The following is a 25,176-nucleotide window of genomic DNA, read 5'->3' on the forward strand; positions in this document are numbered from 1 at the left end:
ATAATGAATTATGTTCCATAATTGGAATCAGTGGAAGGAATAGTGCCCAATTGTAGCTGTCAGTGAGAGGAATAGTGTCCCATTGTTGGTGTCTAGGGATGAGGCGAACACCCCCCTGTTCGGTTCGCACCAGAACCTGCAAACAGACCTAAACTTCGTGTGAACTTTAGAACCCTATTAAAGTCTATGGGACTCGAACGTTCACAATCTAAAGTGCTCATTTTAAAGGGTAATATGCAAGTTACTGTCCTAAAAAGTGTTTGGGGACCTGGGTCCTGCCCCAGGGGACATGGATCAATGCAAAAAAAAGTTTTAAAAACAGCAGTTTTTTCAGGAGCAGTGATTTTAATAATGATTAAAGTGAAACAATAAAAGTGTAATATTCCTTTACATTTCGTAGCTGGGGGGTATCTATAGTATGCCTGTGAAGGGGCGCATGTTTCTAGTGCTTAGAAAAGTGTGTTTGTCTTATTTAACCATTTTTACACTTTCTTTGTGAAATGGTAGGGGTACTTTTGTACCCCCTTACCATTTCAAACAGGGGGGGGGGCCGGGATCTGGGGGTCCCCTTGTTATAGGGGGCTTCCAGATTCTGATAAGCCCCCCGCCCGCAGACCCTCACAACCACCGGCCAGGGTTGTGAGGATGAGGCCCTTGTCCTCATCAACATGAGGACAAGGTGCTTTGAGGGGTCACAGACCCCCAAAGCATCCTCCCAATGTTGAGGGTATGTGGCCTGGTACGGTTCAGGAGGGAGGGGGGGCCGCTCTCTCGTCACCCCCTCTTTTCCTGCGGCCTGCCAGGTTGCGTGCTCGGATAAAGGGTCTGGTATGGATTTTTAGGGGGGCCCCCACGTCAATTTTTTTTAAAATTTGATGCGGGGTTCCCCTTAATATCCATATCAGACCTGAAGGGCCTGGTAATTGAATTTAGGGAAACCCCTACGCTTTTTTTTCTTTTTATCAATGAATGAATGAATTGTCGGCTAATACAGAGAACACTCATTGAGCGTTCTCTGTATTACGGGGAGCCGACAATTTAGCCGCAAGTGATTTTAAAAGACTTTTTTTCCTGCACAAATGACACTTTGTGCAGGGACAGTTCTAAGCACCAGAAACATGCGCCCATTCACAGGCATACTATAGATACCCCCTAGCTACGAAATTTAAAGGAATATTACACTTTTATTGTTTCACTTTAATCATTATTAAAATCACTGCTCCTGAAAAAACGGCCATTTTTAAAACTTTTTTTTGCATTGATCCATGTCCCCTGGGGAAGGACCCAGGTCCCCAAACACTTTTTAGGACAGTAACTTGCATATTACCCTTTAAAATGAGCACTTTAGATTTCTCCCATAGACTTGTATAGGGTGTTCCGGCTTTTCGAATTTGCTGCGAACAGCCCAAATTGTTCACTGTTCGCTGAACAGGCAATGTTCGAGTTGAACATGAGTTCGACTCGAACTCGAAGCTCATCCCTAATGGTGTCAGTGGCAATAATTATGCCCACATTGTTGGTGTCAATAAGAAGAATAATGCCTCAAGGGCCAGATAAAGGCAAGAAAAAGGTCATATCTGGCCCCAGGGCCACAGTTTGGAGACCACTGGCCTAACTTAATTGTTGCTAAAATCAGCCAAAATCATGACCACTGACATCATTGCTAACTTTGATATCTACATGTCAAACTAGAATATCATAACTGTCAAGTTAGGATGAGTAGCAGCCCTGCATCCCCATAGAGCTATATAGGCTACCAGCTTCTGAGCAGCTACTGGCGGATCTATCCACATAAACAAATGATCAATTGATGTTGTATAGGCCACAGCATGTGTGTAAATGAGGCCTTAAAATTAAACTAAAGGATACTTTTTTTATAAAAAAAAAAAAAAAAAGTTATACTTACTTGCTCTGTGCAATCATATTGCAATAAACTTACACAGAGCAGTCCGTTACCTCCTATTTGGCAGTCCCCGGCAATGTTCACTCCTTACACCAGTTTGCCTTCTTAACAAGTCAGGTGCTATGGACACACCCATGCGCATGTGCACCTGAGCCTGGCTTTGTGTATCCATAGACAAACACACCAGAGGTAAATCACTCCCCAGTTCCTTCCTCACATAAGTTTGGCTGACAGCAGTAGGAGTCTTTGGCTCCCTCTGCTCCCAGTGTCTCCTGTGGGACCAGGAAGAGAAGAGAGCAGTGCTGCAGCTGGGACAGTGCTGGAGTGGTCAGAGGAGTCAGGTAAGTGTAGGTAGAATATGAACTGGGGATTTTTTATACCTTAATGCAGTGAATGCATTAAGGTAGAAAAACATTTTGAATTTAGAACCACTTTATACAAAGTTGCAGCATACCTCTTCTTTAAAATATCTTTGTTGCCCTTAGGACTCAAATGGCGTCATGTTTCTGAAGCTAGAAAATATAAGCAAATGTCCGATCAGTTTGTGGGCTAGATGTAGCATTGTACGGTAGGCAGAGAACACACAAAGTCCAAGTTGGGCAATAGTAATATATTGTAGAAGGAGGCTGGAGCAGAGAGAGAAAGAGCCGGGGGGAGGTGCGCTGTGTTGTGCTCTCCCTCCCGTCAGAAGACCATTCCTCTATACAGCACGAGACCAGATCACTCACACTGTAGATCACATTGCACTGTATACACACACCGCCCCCTATCCACATTTCCTGCTGCCGGGAGAAGAGCAGCCTTTGGAGGAGACAGAGGGCAGTGCGTGTAAACAGTACAATGTGATCTACAGTAAGATCCAGTCTCATGTGATGTATACTGTAGATGAATGCTCTTCTAACAGAAGGGGAAAGCACAACACAGCACACCTCCTCCTGGCTTTGTAGTGGTTTCCCCCTGTAAGTTGGGGGAGGGGGATGGGCAGCTATCTGTGTTGGGAAGTGTAATGGGGATTTAGGGAGGGGGGTAATATGCTAGGAGGCAGGTGTGGGGAGGGGTTGTTGAACCAGGATAGAGGATGTTTGTGCCAGGAGAGGGGATGTTTGTCCTAGGAGGGTGATGGGGGATTAGTACTGGGGGGGATTTGGGTAGGGATGAAGAATTTGTGTTGGGAAGGGTAATTTATAGGGGGTTGTGCTAGGAGGAGCGATTTGTGGGAATTTGTCCTAGGAGGGGGATTAAAGAAAGAAAGAAGATTTGTGCTGGGAGGGGAGCATTTGGGCTAAAAGGAGGGATTTGGGGGGGGGGTTGTGCTGGCAGGGGGGATTTGGGGAGATTTGTACTAGGATAGAAATTTTGAGAAGAAAAAGGATGTGTGCTAGGCAGGTGATTTTCTGGGGGCTAGGGAGGTTTTTGCTGCGGGGGAGGGTTTGGGTGGGATTTGAGCTGGGGGTGGGATTGGGGGTGCAAAGATTTGTGCTGGGAGGGGGGATTGGAACTGGGAGTTGGTGGAATATGTGCATTATTGTTTGGGGAGAATTTTGGCTTGAAGATGGAATTTATGTTTTTTATGCATGACCAGGGCTTTTTTTCAGCAGGAATGCGGGGGGACACAGTTCCGGCACCTCCAGCACTAGGGGTCTATTGTTGCTGAGGAGATCTACTGTTTCTGGTGGGGGATCTATTGTTGCTTAGGGGGGTCTTATATTGCTGGGGGTCAGTTATTGCTGGGAGAGATCTACTGTTGAGGGAGGGGTCTATTGTTGTTGGCTGCCATAAAATCTATACATGCTGGCTGTGAGAGATCTGTTTCTGATTGCAACAGCCTACTGTTGCTTGGGGGGAATTTTTTTGCGGGGTGGTCCATTGTTAATGGGGGAATCTATTGTTGCTGGGGGGGGGGCTGTATTGTTATTGGCTGCAGGGGATCTATTTTAGTGCTTTTCTTGTTATTACCAAATTCCATAAAAATTCCATACAAATTACAAAATGATACTTGGTTCTGTATTCTCTAAAAAAGGCAGTACTGGGAGATGGCTAGGGGGTGAAACCAAGGAATGGTGCTCATAAGTGGGTAGGGACAGAGAAAAGAGGTGACTCAGAAAGGGGGGAGTTCCTGCACCTATTCTCTAAGAAAAAAAGCCCTGTGCACGACAGAATGTTTGTGTCCACTGATGATTTTCATGTGTTTTTTGTGAAAATATTGCATTGATATTTTGACATGGGGAGGGGAGGCTATCAGGGAAACTGTAAGGGGCCCTGTGATTTCTAACAGAGGTCCTGATCCAATACCTACACTAGCCATGTGCCAAACCCAGGAGTTGGATTCTTAAATTCTTCTTGGCTCAGCTTGACCCAAGGTGGCATCTAAATTCACATTGGATAGTGGCTCCCTTCTGACCGAGCAAATCAAAGAGGAACCAAGTTCCCCTCAACTTCCTCCCCCCACTGCAGTACTGCTGCGGTTGAGCGCTACCTGCAGTGGTGAATATAGACTGCACCTGCCTACAGTTTGCAATGGTTAGTTTTTCTTTAGAATCATGTTCGAGAAGAAGCAACACAGTTATTTAACGTTTGGATGGTAGCACATACATTCAACGTTTAGAAAGTGAAATTTAAGCATAACAGAAGTGCTGATTTTCACTTTATCTTTGAGATTTTTTACATGCAAAAACTTGGCCTTAGAAAATAAATGATTTGCCCAATGCATGCACCAAGTTACCAATTATTTTCTATGGCCCTGGCGAAGGGAGACTGTATGCACAATTGACAGTTTTCCCTCAGGAGCACTGTCCTTCACCCTGTTTCTGAAGACTCAATATACTTGAAAGTTTGTCCTTGGCAACATAGTACAATGATTCAAGGGTCACGTTCACTGAAAATATAACATTTTTTACAATAAGTAGATGGATATATACCCAATCTATAAATCTTAATCTCATCCCTGCTCCAGTTTTAAAAATTCAGAAGGTAAATTTGTGCTTGCTCATGCATCCTATGCTGGGGTGTAATTACAGATCATGAGATCCCATACTAAAACTGGAGTGTTAGCAGGAGAACTGTTAGCATAGTCATTACACTACTGGGCACCAGAGCTCTGGGACAAAGTTATCAAAGAAGGGGGGTAGAGGTGTCAGTTCATGGATTCACCTTTTAACCCTTATTTTCCAGCTAATTGCTCTCTCTTCAGTAGCTCACTGGTCATTTTCAGAATCTATGATCTCAAGGCATCAGTGCAAATTCTAAAACCTCCCACCCTTTCCATTGCTGAAGCAAGCAAGTGCTGAAAGAGATGGTCAAGTACAATGTAAACAAAAAGAGTTGAAGTAGAAATGATAATTCCCTTCACAATATTTTACATTATAACATAATTGTTATTAATCCTGCACACAATTACTCTATAACCATAAAATGGAATTTATTTAAACTGTGATTTTCTTTTGCAGAACTACAAACAACTAGCTTGTCAGTGTTACCTGATGAGACACTCAGATTTTTTTTGCAACCTGAAGAAGACTGTTAGGTATATAGGGTTAATTTCAGTGCTGGCTGGGGTGATCAGAAGCTCTGAGGGCAAAAGATAAACACTGCTAAAACAGCTAACCAGATTCTCTTTAAAGCGAAACTCTATCCAAAAGGAGAAGTTACACTTTAAGGCCCCCTCTTCTATCAAGAATGGTACCCGCTACCCTGCTACCACATCTGCTCCGACTGCCTAGGCAATTCTCCCACCTCCCTCCTCGCAGACACATCACAGGTCCCAGAAGACTGCGGTACCATCCACATTTTGCAGCGCACAGCTAAGATGCTGGTGCTGGGAACCCAAAGGCTAGTAAAGAACTAGCCCAGGTGAGGATGGCTCTGGATCCTGGGACAGTTATTAAAAGTTATTAAAAGTCAGCAGCTACAGTTTTTGTAGCTGCTACCTTTTAATTTTTACACCGGAGACTGAAGCTCCCAGTCCTTGTTCAACAGAAGCTAATCGTTTGATAGACTTGAAGTTGAAGGGGCATGCTGAAAAAACTTTAGTTGATCAGTGGCTGCAGCCACTGAATCAGTGTATTCTGACAGCTGATCAGTGTATTCTGGTAAAAGTTTTTTCACTCAGTCTGCTGGCTGAACAAAAAGAAAAAAAAAACTACCCATCTATGGCCAACTTTATTGCACAGCCTGCAAAGAGGATCTGTGACTAGTGACAACAACTCCTGTAATCTGATATCAGTGTACTGACTGGATATGTCACAGGGGGGTGCAGTAACCTCTGCAATTCTTAATCATACAGTAATTCTATGTTTCATTTACCTTAAGAGCCCCCTTAATGGGACCCCCTTCCACTCCCAGGCCCTGTTGTTACACCACTGTTTCTATGATTTAATATTTGGGAAAATGCAGTAATGCTGAGCTTGTTAACAGTTAATGCACTGATAAATGTGTCCCATAAGTGAAAATTGTGTCCTAGTTTCTAAAGGACATAATCGCTAAAAGCTATTCCAGACAGACTGTCACATTGATTGAGAGAAAGTAAAAGAAAACACTGGGGTGACATAATACCAATGTTTGCAGCCACCGTCCAAAGTGAATTCAAGAGTATATGATTCATTTAAAGTACAAGGGCTTAGGAGCAACAGAGCCTGCATACAGATGAAAGTTTCTCCTCTGACTCTTTATCAAAATGAAACGATTGGAACAGGCTGCAGGCTGATCAAGAAATTACACTTGCACAAAGCCCAGACACATTGGGATTTGCAGGTAATAGCCAGACATTTATGTTAGCCAGTTTTACAAAGTGACCTGTTTCTGCAGAACAATCATTTTCTGGGAAAGATCGCTGCAAATGAAGATATCTATATAGGTATAATTTAACGAGTCAATAGATGAATGGAAGGATTCTAAAAAAGCAGCTCTAGGCAACAAGTAAAATCAATAACCAACTAACGCAGAAAAGGACTTATTTCTTCTATGGTAAAGTCAGGAGTGTTACATATTATGATGAACATTGGGTAACAGTTTAATGTAGGTTTTTTTTCAAATTTAGGCCCGTGTCATCATGGCGATTTTGTAGAAGCATTTTCTAGCATCTACAAAATGACTGTTCATAGAGCGTTGGCGATTTTGTGGAAACAATTTCCAGCAGCTACAAAATCACTCTTCATGGTGTTTTTGGCAATTTTGTAGGAGCAATTTTCAGCAGCTACAAAATCACTGCTTAAAGCCCTTAATTTACTTTAAAAACGTACATGAACGACACATACTGTAGATCTGAAGGAGGGAGGTTGCACTGCACAGAATGAGAGAAAAGATGGTATATTCTTACAGCGAAGGCAAAGTTCTGCTCCATTCCACTCAATTAATAAATATACTACTTATTAAAGCCAAACTCCAGGCATATATAAGACCGACAATTAAATTGCAACCATCTTGAAAAGTATTGTAAACTCTGCAATATTGTTAACCCCCACCCTATTGCTAGCTTAATATGTAAAAAAAAAAAAATAGCTATAAAAATTAAGGCCGCATGCACACTGGACATTTTTGTCGCTGCTCCAGGGTTTTTTTCTGCCTCTAAACTCACTTGCACGTTAGCCTATGTGTCCATGTACATGTAGGCAGTTAGAGGAGTTTGGAGGCAGAATAAAAAAACAGGAGCAGTGGCGCTTTTGGCAGAAAAAAGATTACCTACAGCTTACAGCTTACTGTCCTTTAGCCTAGGTGCTGGTGATGTCACTAGGATACAGTCATTTAAAATTCCTTCAAAATCTTTCAAAAATTCGCCCAATGGCCAGTGCTTTAATATACTGTATGTAATTATAGTATTTTGTAATTTGTTGTTTTTTCTTAAAGCGCCTTTCCACCCAAAAGTGGAGCTTCCACTTATCTGATTCCTCCACCCCCCCCCCCACCCCCATACCACATTTGGTATCTTTCGGGGGGAGTGGGTACCTGTTTTTGGCAGGTACCCTACCCCTACTTCCGTCGGACCTCGCTGCGGCGGTGGTACATCAGAAGTTCGGCCCCCCTCCCTCATCCTTTCCCTGCTGCCGGGCCAGTAAGAGAGCACAGTGCGCTTCGCGCATGCACAGTAGGGTTCTCTTAGCGGCAATGGCAGCGGCAGCATCAGCTGGGGTGCTGACATTGCTGGATTCCAGGACAGGTAAGTGTCCTGATATTAAAAGTCAGCAGCTACAGTATGTGTAGCTGCTGACTTTACATTTTTTTGAGGTTGGAGGAGGAACTCCGCTTTAATTATACATCCTTTTTATTGTATTTGTGCTTCAAAAGTAATGGTGATCAGTGTTTGGATGAATTATTACATTGCCACGGCTGCTTATGATGTTTTTATTTTTATTTTAGTAAAATGGTTTAAAGTGTTTTTAAGCCCAGGTTCACATTGATACGATATTTCATGCTATTTAACATGTTTGTTATTTTTTTTTAAATTACCTGCTGAAGTGGAGTTCCAGCCCAAATATGACTTTTAAGATAAAAAATACCCCTAGAATACTCATGCCTCATGCAATCTAACAAAGGTATCCTGTAAACTATATGAAAAAGCAAAACACTGCGCTACTTAAATCAAACTAGCAGCTAACATTCAAACATACAAAGTTATAATAAATGTGAAATAAAAATATAGCGCTAAACAAATAGACTCAAAAAAATTTTGAGTTAGTATAAGTGACCTATACTCAAAAAAGGGAAAGCAGTTGCACTAATTATAAAACGGGTGCAAACCACAATATGTGCAGAGTATAATCCCTGGTGCTATATAGATACAACAGTGCATAAACAATGTAGTAACAGTGGGGTCACATGACGTGGATCCTGAAAAGTAAACTATTGACAGTTCATCAATCTGTACAAAAGTCCACTTCTATGGAGAGAGAGTGGCCAATCTTCTCAAGTAGACTTTGAATCAAGGTACCAAGGAGACACACCACGACAATCTGTTGGTCTGTAGAAATATCTGTAGATGCAACAATCTGAAGGTATAAGATGGATACGCTTACCAAAACAGTTGGACCCGCATGCCATACGACAATGGGTCTAAAGAGCTTGTAATCCCAAAGGATTGTACTCCAGCCTCTGGAAGGAAGGGTCACGATATGGAATCCTCTTGAGAGCATCCACGGTCCCGAATGAAGATAGGTGGATCGAATAATTACCAACCAGTGATTCCCATACTCAAGGGTGGCGGTACCTCAGGAAACCCAATGTATCCCACTTCCAATTCAGAGGTTCATGCAGGTAGCATATAACAGGAAAAAGAAAAAGAGAGGGCTCCGGATGGTGAAGGTAAAAAAAACCGATTTGTTTTAATAAAAAATACGTATTATACAAATATAAAAAGTGATCACAAAAAACAAATAAACTAAGAATAAAGCAATATGGGGTGAAAGTAGTGCTGCCCAGTAATTATTCGATCCACCTATCTTCATCCGGGACCGTGGACACTCTCAAGAGGATTCCATATCGTGACCCTTCCTTCCAGAGGCTGGAGTACAATCCTTTGGGATTACAAGCTCTTTAGACCCATTGTCATATGGCATGCGGGTCCAACTGTTTTGGTAAGCGTATCCATCTTATACCTTCAGATTGTTGCATCTACAGATATTTCTACAGACCAACAGATTGTCGTGGCGTGTCTCCTTGGTACCTTGATTCAAAGTCTACTTGAGAAGATTGGTCACTCTCTCTCCATATAAGTGGACTTTTGTACAGATTGATGAACTGTCAATGGTTTACTTTTCAGGATCCACGTCATGTGACCCCACTGTTACTACATTGTTTATGCACTGTTGAATCTATATAGCACCAGGGATTATACTCTGCACATCCTGTAAACTATGCCCAGTTTTCCATCTGTGCAGCATTGTTTTCTTACTTAGTGAAGTTTCTGCACAGCGCCGCCATCTCCAGTGTGGGCATCTGAAGCTAAAGTGTCCTTCTTCCTGGATTCCATACATGCTGGATACCCAGCATGCACCTGCCGATCTCGCGCGTGTGCAGTGTGGTGCAATTCTAGTCAGCTCGGCATGGCTGAGCCATGCCAAGCTGACCAAGATTTTCCATAGATGCCAATGTTAAATGTTACTTGAGCCATGCGATGCCAAACTGGCCAAGAATTTCCATGCCAAGCTGACCAAGATCTCCCAGGAGCCAATGCACGGCTCCCTAGAGGAGTAAGTAAAATTAGATATAGGCATAAATCAGGTAAGTAAACAGAAAAAAAAAATGGCAGTTCATTTTAAGGATGCACATTAGTGCTGCATGGTAAGGAGTGAAAATGTGGTTGGAACTCCACTTTAATGTGACTTTAAAGCTGGATTCACACATTTGTTTTGTGATGCCATTCATATTGAATAGTACTCCATTGCATACATATGCACAGATGAGAATATTTTCTGCTATCCTGAGTTTTACTAGAGAGATTAACGTTTCACCAGTAGGGATGAGCCGAACACCCCCCGGTTCGGTTCGCACCAGAACTTTCGAACGGACCCCAAATTCGTACGAACTTTAGAACCCCATTGAAGTCTATGGGACTCGAACGTTCGAAATTAAAAGTGCTAATTTTAACGGCTAATATGCAAGATGCTGTCCTAAAAAGGGTTTGGGGACCTGGCTCCTGCCCTAGGGGACATGCGTCAATGCCTAAAATGTTTTTAAAGATTGGCCGTATTGGGGGGAGCACTGATTTTAATGACGATTAAAGTGAAAAAAAAAAAGTGAAATATTCCTTTAAATATAGAGCCTGGGGGGTGTCTGTAGTATGCCTGTGAAGTGCCACGTGTTTCCCGTGTTTAGAACAGTCCCTGCACAAAATGACATTTAACGGAAATAACATAATTTAAAACTGCTTGCGGTTTTAATGTTATATCTGGTTCCTGCAATATGGTTGAAAATCATTGAGAAAAATGGCATGGGTAGCCCTCCCTGCCCATTACCAGCCCCTTTGGGTCTTGTACGCATATTAAGGGGAACCCAGTACCCATATTAAAAAAAGGAAATGCGTGTGACCCCCAGGCCCTATATACTCAGAACAGCAGTATACAGGCGGTGCAAACAAGACAGGGACTGTGTAGGTTTGTTGTGTTAGGTTTTCAACTGGTACATTTTTAAAGTGTAGCTCCAGTCAAAAAAACTATTTTTAAACTTTTTGAAAAACATAGGGAAGGGTTATCACCCCTGTATAATTTGTTTTGTCGTACATCTTTTTTCATCTCACTTGCTGTTGTCTCCTTCCATTTGCAAGTAGGAGATGTTTGTAAGTTGGATGTTTGAAAGTAGGGGCCTGCCCTATATGCTCTGCAGAAATGGCGGAACAAGGTGTTGGTTTTGCCACAACACTGTAAGCCCTGAAAGTGACTCTTGGTGGGCGCTGGAGCGCCCTGCTGTGAACGACTATATCAAGAATTGTAATTACATGCCATTGTTGAACAGTGGTAGAAAAATTGACCTTTGGTGGTTGTGGTGCTGATGCCACAACACTATAAGTCCTCACAGTTACTCTGGGTGGGCACAGGAACGGGCCCTCCTGTGAAATATTATATCAAGAATTGTAATTACATGTCCCTGTTAAACAGAGGCAGAAAAATTGGGCCTTAGGCACTGGTGCGGGTGCCACGACACTGCAACCTCTCCCATATATTCTAGTTTTAGTGCAGGAATTAGCCCTGCTGCAAAGCATTGCATCAAAAATTGTAATTAAACGCCCCTGTTAAACAGGGGCAGAAAAATTGGGCCTTAGGCACTGGTGCTGGTGCCACCACACTGCAACCTCTCCCATATACTCTAGTTTTAGTGCAGGAATGAGCCCTGCTGCAAAGCATTGCATCAAAAATTGTAATTAAACGCCCCTGTTAAACAGGGGCAGAAAAATTGGGCCTTAGGCACTGGTGCTGGTGCCACCACACTGCAACCTCTCCCATATACTGTAGTTTTAGTGCAGGAATGAGCCCTGCTGCAAAGCATTGCATCAAAAATTGTAATTAAACGCCCCTGTTAAACAGGGGCAGAAAAATTGGGCCTTAGGCACTGGTGCTGGTGCCACCACACTGCAACCTCTCCCATATACTCTAGTTGTAGTGCAGGCATCACCCAGAACCAGAAATGTTCTTCCAACATATCAGCGGAGGAGGAAGAGGATAGACAATCAACATAACAGGACAGTCACTCAGCATCAGCATAGGCAGTCTTGAAGGGATGTGATATTTCAAAAAAAATTATTCGGTTACATCAGCTTCAGGTGCTTGGAAGGTGGTGGTGATCCAAGACTGATTCATCTTGATGAAGGTCAGTCGATCAACTGATTCGGTGGACAGGCGCACCCTGTGATCGGTAACAAAGCCACCAGCAGCACTGAAGGTGCGTTCCGAAAGAACGCTGGATGCAGGACAGGCCAGTAGCTCAATTGCATACTGTGCAAGCTCTGGCCAGTGATCCATCCTCAAAACCCAGTAAGCCAGAGGATTTTCGGTGGGAAAGGTGTCCAAGTCTGACCTTGTCCCTAGGTATTCCTGCACCATGTAAATCAGACGCTGGCGATGGTTGCTGGAACTGATCATACCTTGGGGCTGCGGACTAAAAAATTGTCTGAAAGCATCGGTCAGATGGCCACCTTCTCCACCGCTCCTTCTCACCGATGCCTCAGCAACACGTTGTCCAGGACCAGGAGTTTGTAACCTCCCAGTCTCTGGGAACGCGTTGCACAGACCTTTCTGCAAGGCCTCCCGGAGATGTCTCATCCTCTGCTCCCTCTGCGATGGCAAGATAAGGTCGGCAACCTTACCCTTGTACCGTGGATCAAGGAGAGTGGCCAGCCAGTAATGGTCCCTCTCCTTGATCCGAAGAATACGAGGATCCTTCCGCAGGCTTTGCAGGATCAGGGAGGCCATGCAGCGTAGGTTAGCTGAGGCATTTGGTCCGGAGTCCTCTGGGTCACTAAGGACAACATGATCCGCAGCTACCTCCTCCCAGCCACGTACAAGTCCACGGGTTTCTTGGGACTGTAAATCATCCCTACAAGACTGCTGCTGCTGATGCTGAGTGCCAGTCTCCACCTCCATGCTGACACAATCATCCTCCTCCTCCTCCTCATCCTCTTCCTGTGTGATGGGTGGCACAGCAGGAACACTGTCTGGATAAAGGGGGCCTTGAGAGGCAAGGAAGTCCTCCTCTTCCTGCCTCTGTTCTGCCTCAAGTGCCCTGTCCATTATTCCACGCAGCGTATGCTCCAAGAGGTGGACAAGAGATACAGTGTCACTGATGCATGCACTGTCACTGCTCACCATCCTTGTGGCCTCCTCAAAAGGTGACAGGACAGTGCATGCATCCCTGATCATGCCCCACTGGCGTGGTGAGAAAAAACCGAGCTCCCCTGACCCTGTCCTGGTGCTGTAGTCGCACAGGTACTCATTGATGGCCCTCTGCTGCATGTGCAGCCGCTGCAGCATGGCCAACGTTGAGTTCCACCTGGTGGGCATGTCACATATAAGGCGGTTCTTGGGCAGGTTCAACTCCTTTTGGAGCTCAGCCAGCCGAGCACAGGCATTAAATGATCGGCGGAAATGCACACAGACTTTCCTGGCCTGCTTCAGGACATCCTGTAAGCCCGGGTACCTGCCCAAGAACCGCTGCACCACCAGGTTAAGGACGTGAGCTACACAGGGCACATGGGTCAGTTGTCCCTGTCGGAGGGCGGAGAGGAGGTTGGTGCCATTGTCGCAAACCACCATTCCTGGCTTAAGCTGGCGTGGCGTCAACCACCTCTCGGCCTGCCCCTGCAGAGCTGACAAAACATCCACCCCAGTGTGGCTCCTGTCCCCCAAACAAACCAGCGCAAGCACGGCATGGCATCATTTTGCCTACGGAGCACCGCTGGTTCTGAGGACAGAGCACTGGAAGAGGCCATGGAGGAAGAAGAAGAGGAGGGGTGGAGGAGAGAGGTGTATCACAACCAATAGTAGCATTTTGGAGGCGTGGTGGCGGAACAACCTCCAACACTACTGCACCTTGTCCTGCATCCTACCCAGCTGCCAGAAGAGTGACCCAATGGGCCGTGAAAGACAGGTAACGTCCATGTCCATGCCTGCTGGACCATGAGTCAGCGGTAATATGCACCTTACTGCTGACCGCCCTGTCCAGCGAGTCAAGGATATTGCCTTCCACATGCCGGTAGAGAGCCGGAATCGCCTTCCGTGAGAAAAAGTGGCGTTTGGGGACCTGCCACTGAGGAACCGCTCACATTGTACAAACTCACAGAAGGGGGCCGAGTCTACCAACTGAAAAGGCAGCAGTTGAAGTTCTAGCAATTTAGCCAAGCTAGCATTCAGCTGCTGGGCATGTGGATGGCTGGGAGTGAACTTCTTTCGCCGGTCCAGCAGCTGGGGCAGGGACATTTGCCTGCTATAATCGGACATGGGTGTACTGCTAGCAGAGTGCCCGGAAGCACTTGGCTGTGACACACCTAATTGTATACCTTCATTCCTCTCAGAGCATGTTTCAGAGAGGACTGAAGGTCTAGTGGGGTTGGAGATCCCAGCTGATGAGGAGAAAGGAGAGGTCTGCTTTGTTCTTTGGTGTGGGTCTTTGAGGTACGCTTGCAAACGAGCTGCATGGCAGGTCAACATATGTCTGGTCAAGCATGTGGTGCCCAAGTGGCTGATGTTTTGGCCACGCGAGATACGCTTGAGACATATGTTGCAAATAGCAGTGGTGCGATCTGATGCACTCGTCTCAAAAAAGGCCCACACCAAAGAACTTTTAGAATAACGCGTGGAGGCAGCGCCCTGCACAGGCGGAGCTCTGCGGTGTGATTCAGTCGGTGTGCTGCCCCTAAGCTGGCCCCCGGAGGGCATCCTGCCTCGTTGGACATGTGCCTCCTCCTCCTCCTCTCTCCTACCAGGCACCCACGTGGAGTCAGTGCCCTCATCATCCCCTCCCTCTTCATCGCTGGAGCAAACCTGGCAGTATGCTGCAGCTTGTGGAACATGACTGCCAGATTGCTGTCCTTCTTGAGCATCCCCTCTCTCTGCATTCACGCTACTGCCTTCCTCTAGCTGAGTATCATCATCAGAGCCTACAAAACACTGGGCATCCTCCTTCAGCATGTACCCAACACTGTGCTCAAAGAGTTCAGGAGACTCCTCAGAAGGACGTGGTGGGTCTAGGGAAGGAGTCACTGATGAGGACATTGAGAGGAGGGAAGACGATGCGTTGGCAGCTGCTTTGCTAGTACCCTGAGACTGGGTGAGAGAGGATGAGGAGGATGAAGAGGGCTTGGTCATCCACTCTACCAAGTCATTGGCATGTTGTGGCTCAACATGTCCAGCTGCCGAAAAGAAGGACAAGCGTGTCCCATGGCCACGTGCTGATGATGACGATGCACCGCGTCCACGACCAGCACTGTTGTCTCTAGACACAGAGCCTGCTTGCCCTCTTTTATCGGCTCGCGCCTGTCTGCCTCTCCTTGCTGGCCTTCCAGACATGGTAATGGCCTGAAGGGAGTTGGGAAAACCAGCAATTGGGTAGTGTATATTGTGCTGGAGGCACACACAACTTCCACTAACTCCTGCAGATGGCTCAAATAGAAAAGAGCTATGTAGGTGGATATAGCGGTGTATACTGGGTTCAGAGCACGCAGACAGCACGCACAAGCTCCTACCGCTGACTGCAAGCTCTATTTAAAACGAGCAAGATAGTTTGCTATATAGGTGGATATAACGGTGTATACTGGGTTCAGAGCACGCAGACAGCACGCACAAGCTCCTACCGCTGACTGCAAGCTCTATTTAAAACGAGCAAGATAGTTTGCTATATAGGTGGATATAGCGGTGTATACTGGGTTCAGAGCACGCAGACAGCATGCACAAGCTCCTACTGTTGACTGCAAGCTCTATTTAAAATGAGCAAGATAGTTTGCTATATAGGTGGATATAGCGGTGTATACTGGGTTCAGAGCACGCAGACAGCACGCACAAGCTCCTAACACTGACTGCAAGCTCTATTTAAAACGAGCAAGATAGTTTGCTATATAGGTGGATATAGCGGTGTATACTGGGTTCAGAGCACGCAGACAGCATGCACAAGCTCCTACTGTTGACTGCAAGCTCTATTTAAAATGAGCAAGATAGTTTGCTATATAGGTGGATATAGCGGTGTATACTGGGTTCAGAGCACACAGACAGGACGCACAAGCTCCTACCGCTGACTGCAAGCTCTATTTAAAATGAGCAAGATAGTTTGCTATATAGGTGGATATAGCGGTGTATACTGGGTTCAGAGCACGCAGACAGCACGCTCAAGCTCCTACCGCTGATTGCAAGATCTATTTAAAACGAGCAAGATAGTTTGCTATATAGGTGGATATAGCGGTGTATACTGGGTTCAGAGCACACAGACAGCACGCACAAGCTCCTACCGCTGACTGCAAGCTCTATTTAAAATGAGCAAGATAGTTTGCTATATAGGTGGATATAGCGATGTATACTGGGTTCGGAGCAGGCAGACAGAGCGCACAAGCTCTTACCGCTGACTGCAAGCTCTATTTAAAACGAGCAAGATAGTTTGCTATATAGGTGGATATAGCGGTGTATACTGGGTTCAGAGCACGCAGACAGCACGCACAAGCTCCTACCGCTGACTGCAAGCTCTATTTAAAACGAGCAAGATAGTTTGCTATATAGGTGGATATAGCGGTGTATACTGGGTTCAGAGCACGCAGACAGCACGCACAAGCTCCTACTGCTGACTGCAAGCTCCATTTAAAATGAGCAAGATAGTTTGCTATATAGATGGATATAGCGATGTATACTGGGTTCAGAGCACGCAGACAGAGCGCACAAGCTCCTACCGCTGACTGCAAGCTCTATTTAAAACGAGCAAGATAGTTTGCTATATAGGTGGATATAGCAGTGTATACTGGGTTCAGAGCACGCAGACAGCACGCACAAGCTCCTACCGCTGACTGCAAGCTCTATTTAAAACGAGCAAGATAGTTTGCTATATAGGTGGATATAGCGGTGTATACTGGGCTCAGAGCACGCAGACAGCATGCACAAGCTCCTACCGCTGACTGCAAGCTCTATTTAAAACGAGCAAGATAGTTTGCTATATAGGTGGATATAGCGGTGTATACTGGGTTCAGAGCACGCAGAAAGCACGCACAAGCTCCTACCGCTGACTGCAAGCTCTATTTAAAACGAGCAAGATAGTTTGCTATATAGGTGGATATAGCGGTGTGAATGAATGAATGAATGAATGAAATACTTATATAGCGCACAATGCGAACTGAATCGCCTCTAGGCAAAAAAACTTCAGCCTCTACAACCACTTTAATACTTTTTTGTAGCAAAATTACTGATTTCATTGTAAGTGAATTATCACTGCAGAAGAAACTCTTAGCTTTCCTTATTGAGCTGCTTGTGAAATATGCTTGAAAAAAAAAAAAATCTATGCTGCATTAAAGACCGCACTTTGCAGAGGTGACTTGATGTAGCAATGTGGCCTCACGTGTATTTTAAAATGTATGCAACAAAAACCTGTTTTTAACCTAGTATGTTATAACATTTTATTTTGTTGTTTTGTGCTAAGCCAATGGAGAGTTTACTGGGAACTTATGATACATTTAAGGTGTGGTTTTAGGAAACTTTTGGCGCATTCACACTATTGTGTTGTGGTAACATTATGTGCGTTGGGGTACCTGCACTACCATTCAGTTTGTGCGCTGTGGTACACTGCTTTGTAAAAATACCGCTAGTATCTTTTTCTGTCTGCTCTGGTGCTTTGGCATCTATTAGCATGTGTGATGCAACATACCAAAGTGGACAGGTTATATTGGGCCCTTTAAGTAAAACCCCACTTTTGTTGAGGATAAAAATACTTTTTATGAACATTGCCTGCATTTTAGCAAACTTCCTTAAATGGAGTGCTAAGTGGGAGGGTCAGTCTGCAATAACTGATCAACCTTAGCATTCTAATAACAAAAAGATTGTATCCAGAGTATCCCACTATATATATATATATATATATATATATATATATATATATATAGAGCCAATTTATTATTAAAAGGTGAAAGGTCTAATAAGAATAAGATTGTATCCGGAGTATCCCACTATATATAGAGCCAATCTATTATTAAAAGGTGAAAGGGCATCATAAACTTTGGCACGATGCAGGGGATGCCTGATATTTTACAAAATCTCTGAGCAGGCACCTTGGAAATGCAGTAAGGCAATCATTGGAGTAGGAAAGGAGATTTATTGGGCACTTTGTATACAGATCATCATTACCATGGTGGCAAGAAGATGAATATGGAAAATCATAGCTGGCTCCAGATTGAAATGGAAGGGTGATTTTAAATAAAATTACATTACAAAGTGGTTTGTGCAGCTTTATATATGTTATATTTTGTGAGTGTTTTCCTTTTCTCCACCCTGGGAAATCTACCTATAAATCAAATAACAAAACAGCATTTCATTTGTGTAAATCCAGGACACAATCAGAGAACAGTGTTCTACCGAAACAATGATGGACTTTTAGCGACTCTGGATATTTCTCCTCTCTCCGGTGGACTTGGTGATTGCAATGCATAACATATCCCTGCACAAATCCACATGCTGTGTTATAAAATGAAACATGAAGTCTGCAAACATTTTTTTTTAACATGATAACAATGTTTCTGGTCTCTTGTGTTGGTTTGTAAATGAATTGACTGTACCCTGTCTGTTAGAACAACATTTTAAGCACATTAAGTAAGCTAACGAATACTAGCAAATGCATAAATTCAAAAGAGATTTTTTTTTCAACTATACCTCCCACAGCTGTTGAATTATTCAATTTGCATACAAACCTGTTGAACTGTTAACTTAATTGACATCTCAAATATACATTTGTCCCTACAATGAAAGCTTCATTGTGAAATATATTAAGGAAAAATAACAGATGCAATTAATAACATTAAATATCCAAAAAAGTATAAGAAAACAAATAATTTTATTTTTTATTTTCCTGTACATCTTTCTCACTTCTTTCTGCGTATACCAAACTTTGCAGTGATTTACCAGCTGCAGATGTTTGGAAAATGGCACTACATTATGGTCAACCCTCTGTTCACCTTGTTCATCCTAATAAGTAAACTTGGGCAAATCCTTGGGGGAGTCAGTAGGGGAGAAATCGGTAATGTCATATTTGTGATGACCAGGCAGCATAAGTGCTGGATTTGTCTTATGTTAAAAAGTCCATGAAACCAATTAAGAATAATTTTTCATTCTAAGCAGGAGAGGGAAGAAGCCCTTTTACTACATGCACATCCATTTGGAAGATCATATCAGTTTTCATATGAATCCAGTTTGAGTGCCACATAGCAGATAAAAAAATAGCTAAGTAGAGCTGTAGTATGCAATGATGTGGAAGTCCTGTACCATTCTATATAAGCTATATAGTCTAAGTAGGACAGCTATACTGAAAGCAGCTAAAACCAGAGCTGTTTCAACTATTACGTAAGCACTGTTTCAGCCTTTAGCCTAAATGCTATTTGAAATTGGTATTTAGGAGGCATAGAGATGTCATATCCTTGGTTACTAGTTTGGTAAAAAAAAGAAAAACAAAGTACAGTACAGAAAAACAGAGCAGCAGAGATTCATTTCTATAACAGATCCCTTGGCTATTAATCATTTTTTTCTGCAAATCATCCTCCAGGCAGAATAATGGACAGAAAATGAAATGTATGTCTGTACTGAGTAAGAGGAAAAATCTGACAATTTGTACCTTTCGACCATAGCATTCATATATTTAACATAATAATACAACAGCAATCTACTGCAATTATTCAAAACAGTAAGTTACTATTCCCCCCCCCCCCCAAATCTGTCATCTGAGGATATTTGGCTGGTTTGGTTCACACTGCGGGCGATGCGAGGCGACACCGACTTGCCTCGCCGCGACCTGCCGCGACCTCAGCGGCGATTTGCAAATTACTTCTGTATAGAAGTCAATGCAAGTCGCCCCGAGGTCGCCCAGAAGTAGTACAGGAACCTTTTTTCTGAGTCGGAGCGACTCGAGTCGCTCCTCTCAGAACGGTTCCATTGTACAGAACGGGGGCGACTTGTCAGATTGCGGCGAGGCAAGTCGTGTCGCCTCGCATCGCCCGCAGTGTGAACCGGCCCTTAATGACTAGGGCAAGCCTGGTAACATCCATCCCACTGAAAACCTGTGAGGTCAATTAAGTATCTAGAGAAGTGGACAACTGCTTCAATTGTAGAATGCTAGAAATGAAATATAACTTATTTTCTATAGTTATTCCTCCTATTAAACTATTCTAATTTCAGAAAATAAATTATTTAGAAACATTGTTGACTGAATGTTACTAAAATCAAAAAAATATATATTGAATGTCTCTACTTATGAACAGTAACCATGTTTTAACTTGAAGAATATTTAGTTGAGTGATTTTTGGTAAGCCAACAATTGATTGGGAGGTTATTTAACATTTACTGTGCATAAATTTTGATTATAATTGACATCTTACTGGCATTCTGCTTAACAAATGTATTTTGCTGGTTATTAAAACAGCTTTCTTTTTCAGCGCTCTGGAGGAGCATTGGCTATACCTTTATGTGCTTTCCAAGGGACAGTGTCACTTCATGCACCTACTGGTAAAACCCTTTCTTTGTCTACCTACGAAGTAAGCAGTGAAGGTCAAAAGATTACTCCTACGTCAAAGAAAATAGAAGTGTACCGGTCAAAAAGTGTGGGCCATGAGCCAAGCAAGGAAGACTCTACCACACAATTTCCAGACACAAACGTGAAGATCCATCTTGAGGTTCTTGAGATATGCGATAATGAAGAAGCTATGGACACTGTATCAATTATCAGCAATATAAGTCAATCCTCAACTCAAGCTCGTTCTCCTTCTCTGCGCTACTCCCGCAAGGAGAACCGCTTTGTGTCTTGTGACCTGGGAGAATCTGCTTCTTACTCCCTCTTCATTCCAACTAATAATCCAGACAGTGATATAAACATCTCTATTCCAGACACCGTGGAAGCTCACCGACAAAACAGTAAGCGGCAGTATGTAGAGAGAGAAAGCTATCAAGAGGAAATACAGCTGTTAAACAAAATCTACAGGAAAAGAGAAGCTTGTGAGGACATTTGAAACATAACACATATATAATATTAAAGTTTCAATAGATCTAACTACGCCAGCTACAATTTTATCTATGTCAATACAAGTAAAGACATAACAAAATTTTTATTTTTATTGTACAAGCTTTGAACTTACTTTTGTTCCAGTAGTAGAGCCTTCTAATGTCCGTTTTCATCATGTGTTCTCTATTATACCAGATAGAGTATACCAATATCAATACTGTTGTGACACCATATATTAGAGAAGCAACTCATCATTGGACAGTAGGATACATGACAACTGGCTCTGCTGCATGTGAGCCACAGTTGTACAGATTAAAAAAAATGAAAATTTAGGCAACTGCAAAGAAAGTTTATATTCATTGTACAAATGAAACAAACATTCAATAAATATTATATAAGGACTTAGTATTACAGCCATTTCATTGTATCCATAAATTATTGAAGTAATGACGCTTTTGAAAATAAGGAATTCCTCACACACAATATAGTTGGTTTCACTTTCCAAAACATTCACGTAAATATGTAAAAGGTTACATTTATAGAAAAGGGAAATCAACTAATTTAACCACTTAAGGACCAGGCCTCTTTTTCAGATTTGGTGTTTACATGTTTAAAACAGGTTTTTTTTGCTAGAAAATTACTTAGAACCCCCAAACATTTTATATTGTTTTTTTTCTAACACCCTAGAGAATAAAATTGAAATACTTTTTTTCACATCGTATTTGCACAGCGGTCTTACAAGCACACTTTTTTTGGAAAAAATTCACTTTTTTGAATAAAAAAACAAGACAACATTAAAATTAGTCCAATTTTTTTTATATTGTGAAAGATAATGGTACGCCGAGTAAATTGATACCCAACATGTCACGCTTCAAAATTGCGCCCGCTCGTGGAATGGCGTCAAACTTTTAGCCTCAAAAATCTCCATAAGCGACATTTAAAAAATTCTACAGGTTGCATTTTTTGTGTTACAGAGGAGGTCTGGGGCTATAATTATTGCTCTTGCTCTACCGATCGCGGCAATACCTCACATGTGTGGTTTGACCACCATTTTCATATGTGGGCGCTACTCACGTATGTGCTCGCTTCTGTGCGCAAGCTCGTCGTGACGGGGTGTTTTTAAAAACCTTTTTTTTTTCTTATTTATTTTAATTGATTTTATTTATTTTTACACTGTTTTAAAAAAATAAAAATAAAAAATGTATCACTTTTATTCCTATTACAAGGAATGTAAACATAATAGAAAAAAGCATGACAGGTCCTCTTAAATATGAGATCTGGGGTCAAAAAGTCCTCAGATCTCATATTTGGACTAAAATGCAAAAAAAAAAAAAAAAAAGAAAAAATGACATTTAAAGAAAATATACCTTTAAGAGGTATGGGCGGAGGTGACGTTTTGACGTCGCTTCCGCCCTCCTATGGTATAGAGACGAGTGGGGGCCATCTTAGCCTCACTCGTCTCCATACCCAGCAAGCAAAAGGACCTGATCGGCTCCGGTAAGCGGTGGAAGGTGCGGGAGGGCGGCGGGAGGGGGGTGGCACCTCTCCCACCGCCGATAGCGGTGATCTCGCGGCGAATCCGCTGTGGAGACCACCGTTATCGTACAGACGACCGGCGCCTGAAGAGATGGATATCTCGGTTGTGACAGCAGCTGCTGCCGTTACCAAGATATCCCTCTTCAAAAATAGGACGTACATCGGCGTGCGCTGGTCGGTAAGTGGATAAACAATATTATTTTCTCATATTAAAGTTAGTACAATACACAATGCTATTTGTACGCATGTTCTGGAGTTGTTGCACAGGCCCTAGTTTAACTGTCTAGTGATTCGCTGACATTAAATTATACAAGATGGAAATCCATGCTTTCCAGTCTTCACCGGCTGCATGCTTTTTTCAGGACAGTGAGTCTTCATGTACCATACCATTCATTAGAGGCCATTAAAAAAAAATGCACATATTTTTGCAGGTAAAAATTATTTTATTTATTTCTGGAACCTGCAAAACATTGCATTAGCTGTCTGCCAGTACCTCCCTTATGGGCAGACAATTACTGAAGAGCTAGAAGATCAATAAACAAGGAGAGTGCTTGCCATGGCAGATGGTAGTTGTAGTTCATATATTCACAGAACTCTGTGAATGAATGACATGACTGTGTGGACCAAGCCCCAACGCAGCGCTCTTTTTAAATTGCGACAGTTGGTGCAGGGAACCTAGATGTTAAAAAATTTAAATTTTGCAAATAAATAATCTTTCTTCATAAATTTAGGCCACAATGTATTCTGCTACATTTCTTTGGTACAAATAACTTAAATCAGAGTATTTAGTCTGTGTAATAATGTCTACAAACTGCGGTATAGATTTATATTTGAAAATTGATCAGTCTTGATTTAAAGCGGAGGTCCACCCTAAAGTGGACCTTCCGCTCATCGGAACCCTCCCCCCCTCCGGCGCTACAATTGGCACCTTTCAGGGGGGAGGGGGGTGCAGGTACCTGTACAGTACAGGTATCTGCACCCACTTCCGGGATAGCTCTCTGCGGAAAGGGGCGTAGATTACGCCCCTTTCCGAAAGTCCCCCGCTGCCTGCTGGGAAACACACAGATCCCAGAGGCAGCGGGGACCGTCCTTATTGCGCAGCGCGACTCGCGCATGCGCAGTAGGGAACCGGGAAATGAAGCCGAAAGGCTCCACTTCCTGATTCCCATACCCAAGATGGCGGCGGCAGCACCCGAGAGACGATCGAGAAATCGGCTTCGGGTGCCGACATCGCGGGCGCGCTGGACAGGTAAGTGTCACTATTTTAAAAGTCAGCAGCTGCAGTATTTGTAGCTGCTGGCTTTTAAAGAAAAAAAAAACACGGAGTCCCGGCGGACTCCCGCTTTAATGACTGCCTCTGTCATTTTTTGAGCCCCTAAAATGCCAGGGACAGTACAAAATACCCCCAAATTACCCATTTTGGAAAGTAAACAGCACAAGATATTTAGTAAGAGGCCTGGTGAATTTTTTGAAGATGTAATTTTTTTGGGTTACATTTTTCTGGAAGATTAAAAAAAATTAAATATTTTTCCCCCAACGTTGTCATTTTAACATGTTATTTCTCACACATAGTGCATAGGCATTCTTCTAATTACACCCCAAAACACACTCTGCTATGCCTTAGCCCACGTACACACGGTCGGAGATTTTGCCAACCAAATCCGTCGGATTTTGCCATCGGATTTAGTCCGACGGATTGTGTCCGAAACTGTTGCATACACATGGTCGGGCCAAGTTGGCGAAAAATCCGATCTTTCAGAACGTGATGATGTAATTTCGTTACGATGGGACTACATTCAGGCTAGTAGCCAATAGCTTTGATGTAGGAATTTGATCTGAGCATGCGTGCCACTTGGTCCGATGAAAATGCTCTACACATGATTGGATTAGGTCCGTGCGGCCCAGTTGGTCGGGAAATATTTCCAACATGTTGGAAAATTGGGTCGGACGGAGATTCGGATGAAATCAGTCCGATGCATACCACACACAGTCGGATTATCTGACGACACGGTCCGATAAGACTCATTCCGACAGATTCTCCGACCGTGTGTACAAGGGCTTACAAATATGGCGATACCACACGTGTGGAGTGGAACTTTTTGACAGCTTAGATACACAGAGGGGCCCAAAATCCAAGGAGCATCGTCATGTGTTCCAGGGGCATAAATTACAAATCAAATTTTCTGACTACCTATTACAATTTTGGAAACAGAGGAAACACCGACAAAATGATCCCGTTTTGGAAGGCAAACACTCCAAGGTATTTTCTGAAAGACATAACTTTTTGTATTTATTTTATTTTATTTTTCACAAAGTTGTCAATTAATAAGATATTTCTAACACACATCAAAGGCGTACTTAGAATTACACCCCAAAACACATTCTGCTACTCCTTCCAAGTATGGTGATACCATATGTGTGGGACTTTTTCATGGTCTAGCCACACAGAGGGGCCCAAAATACAAGTAGCAACTTCAGGCCCTGGAGGCCCTGGGGCACGAGGACAGTGGAAACATCCACATTTCTGAAAGAAAACACCCCACGCTATTTTCTAAGATGCATGGTGAGTCTTTTGCAGACTTAATTTT

At 43.3% G+C, this 25,176-nt stretch overlaps 1 protein-coding gene across 1 annotated transcript in view; it reads left to right on the forward strand.

Moving 5' to 3' along the window:
- Positions 1–21,453, forward strand: part of GPR149 (G protein-coupled receptor 149) — a 106,010-nt gene extending 84,557 nt beyond the window's left edge. Inside the window, exon 4 of the mRNA XM_077488120.1 lies at positions 20,490–21,453. Within this exon, the coding sequence (XP_077344246.1) occupies positions 20,490–21,059 (570 nt within the window). The 3' untranslated portion in view covers positions 21,060–21,453. The remainder of the gene's footprint in view (positions 1–20,489) is intronic.
- Positions 21,454–25,176: the final 3,723 nt, after the last annotated feature.

Source organism: Lithobates pipiens, unplaced genomic scaffold (genome assembly GCF_037356315.1).
Source record: "Lithobates pipiens isolate NorthernLeopardFrog02 unplaced genomic scaffold, aLitPip1_a1.2 Scaffold_18, whole genome shotgun sequence".
NCBI classification, from domain to species: domain Eukaryota; kingdom Metazoa; phylum Chordata; class Amphibia; order Anura; family Ranidae; genus Lithobates; species Lithobates pipiens.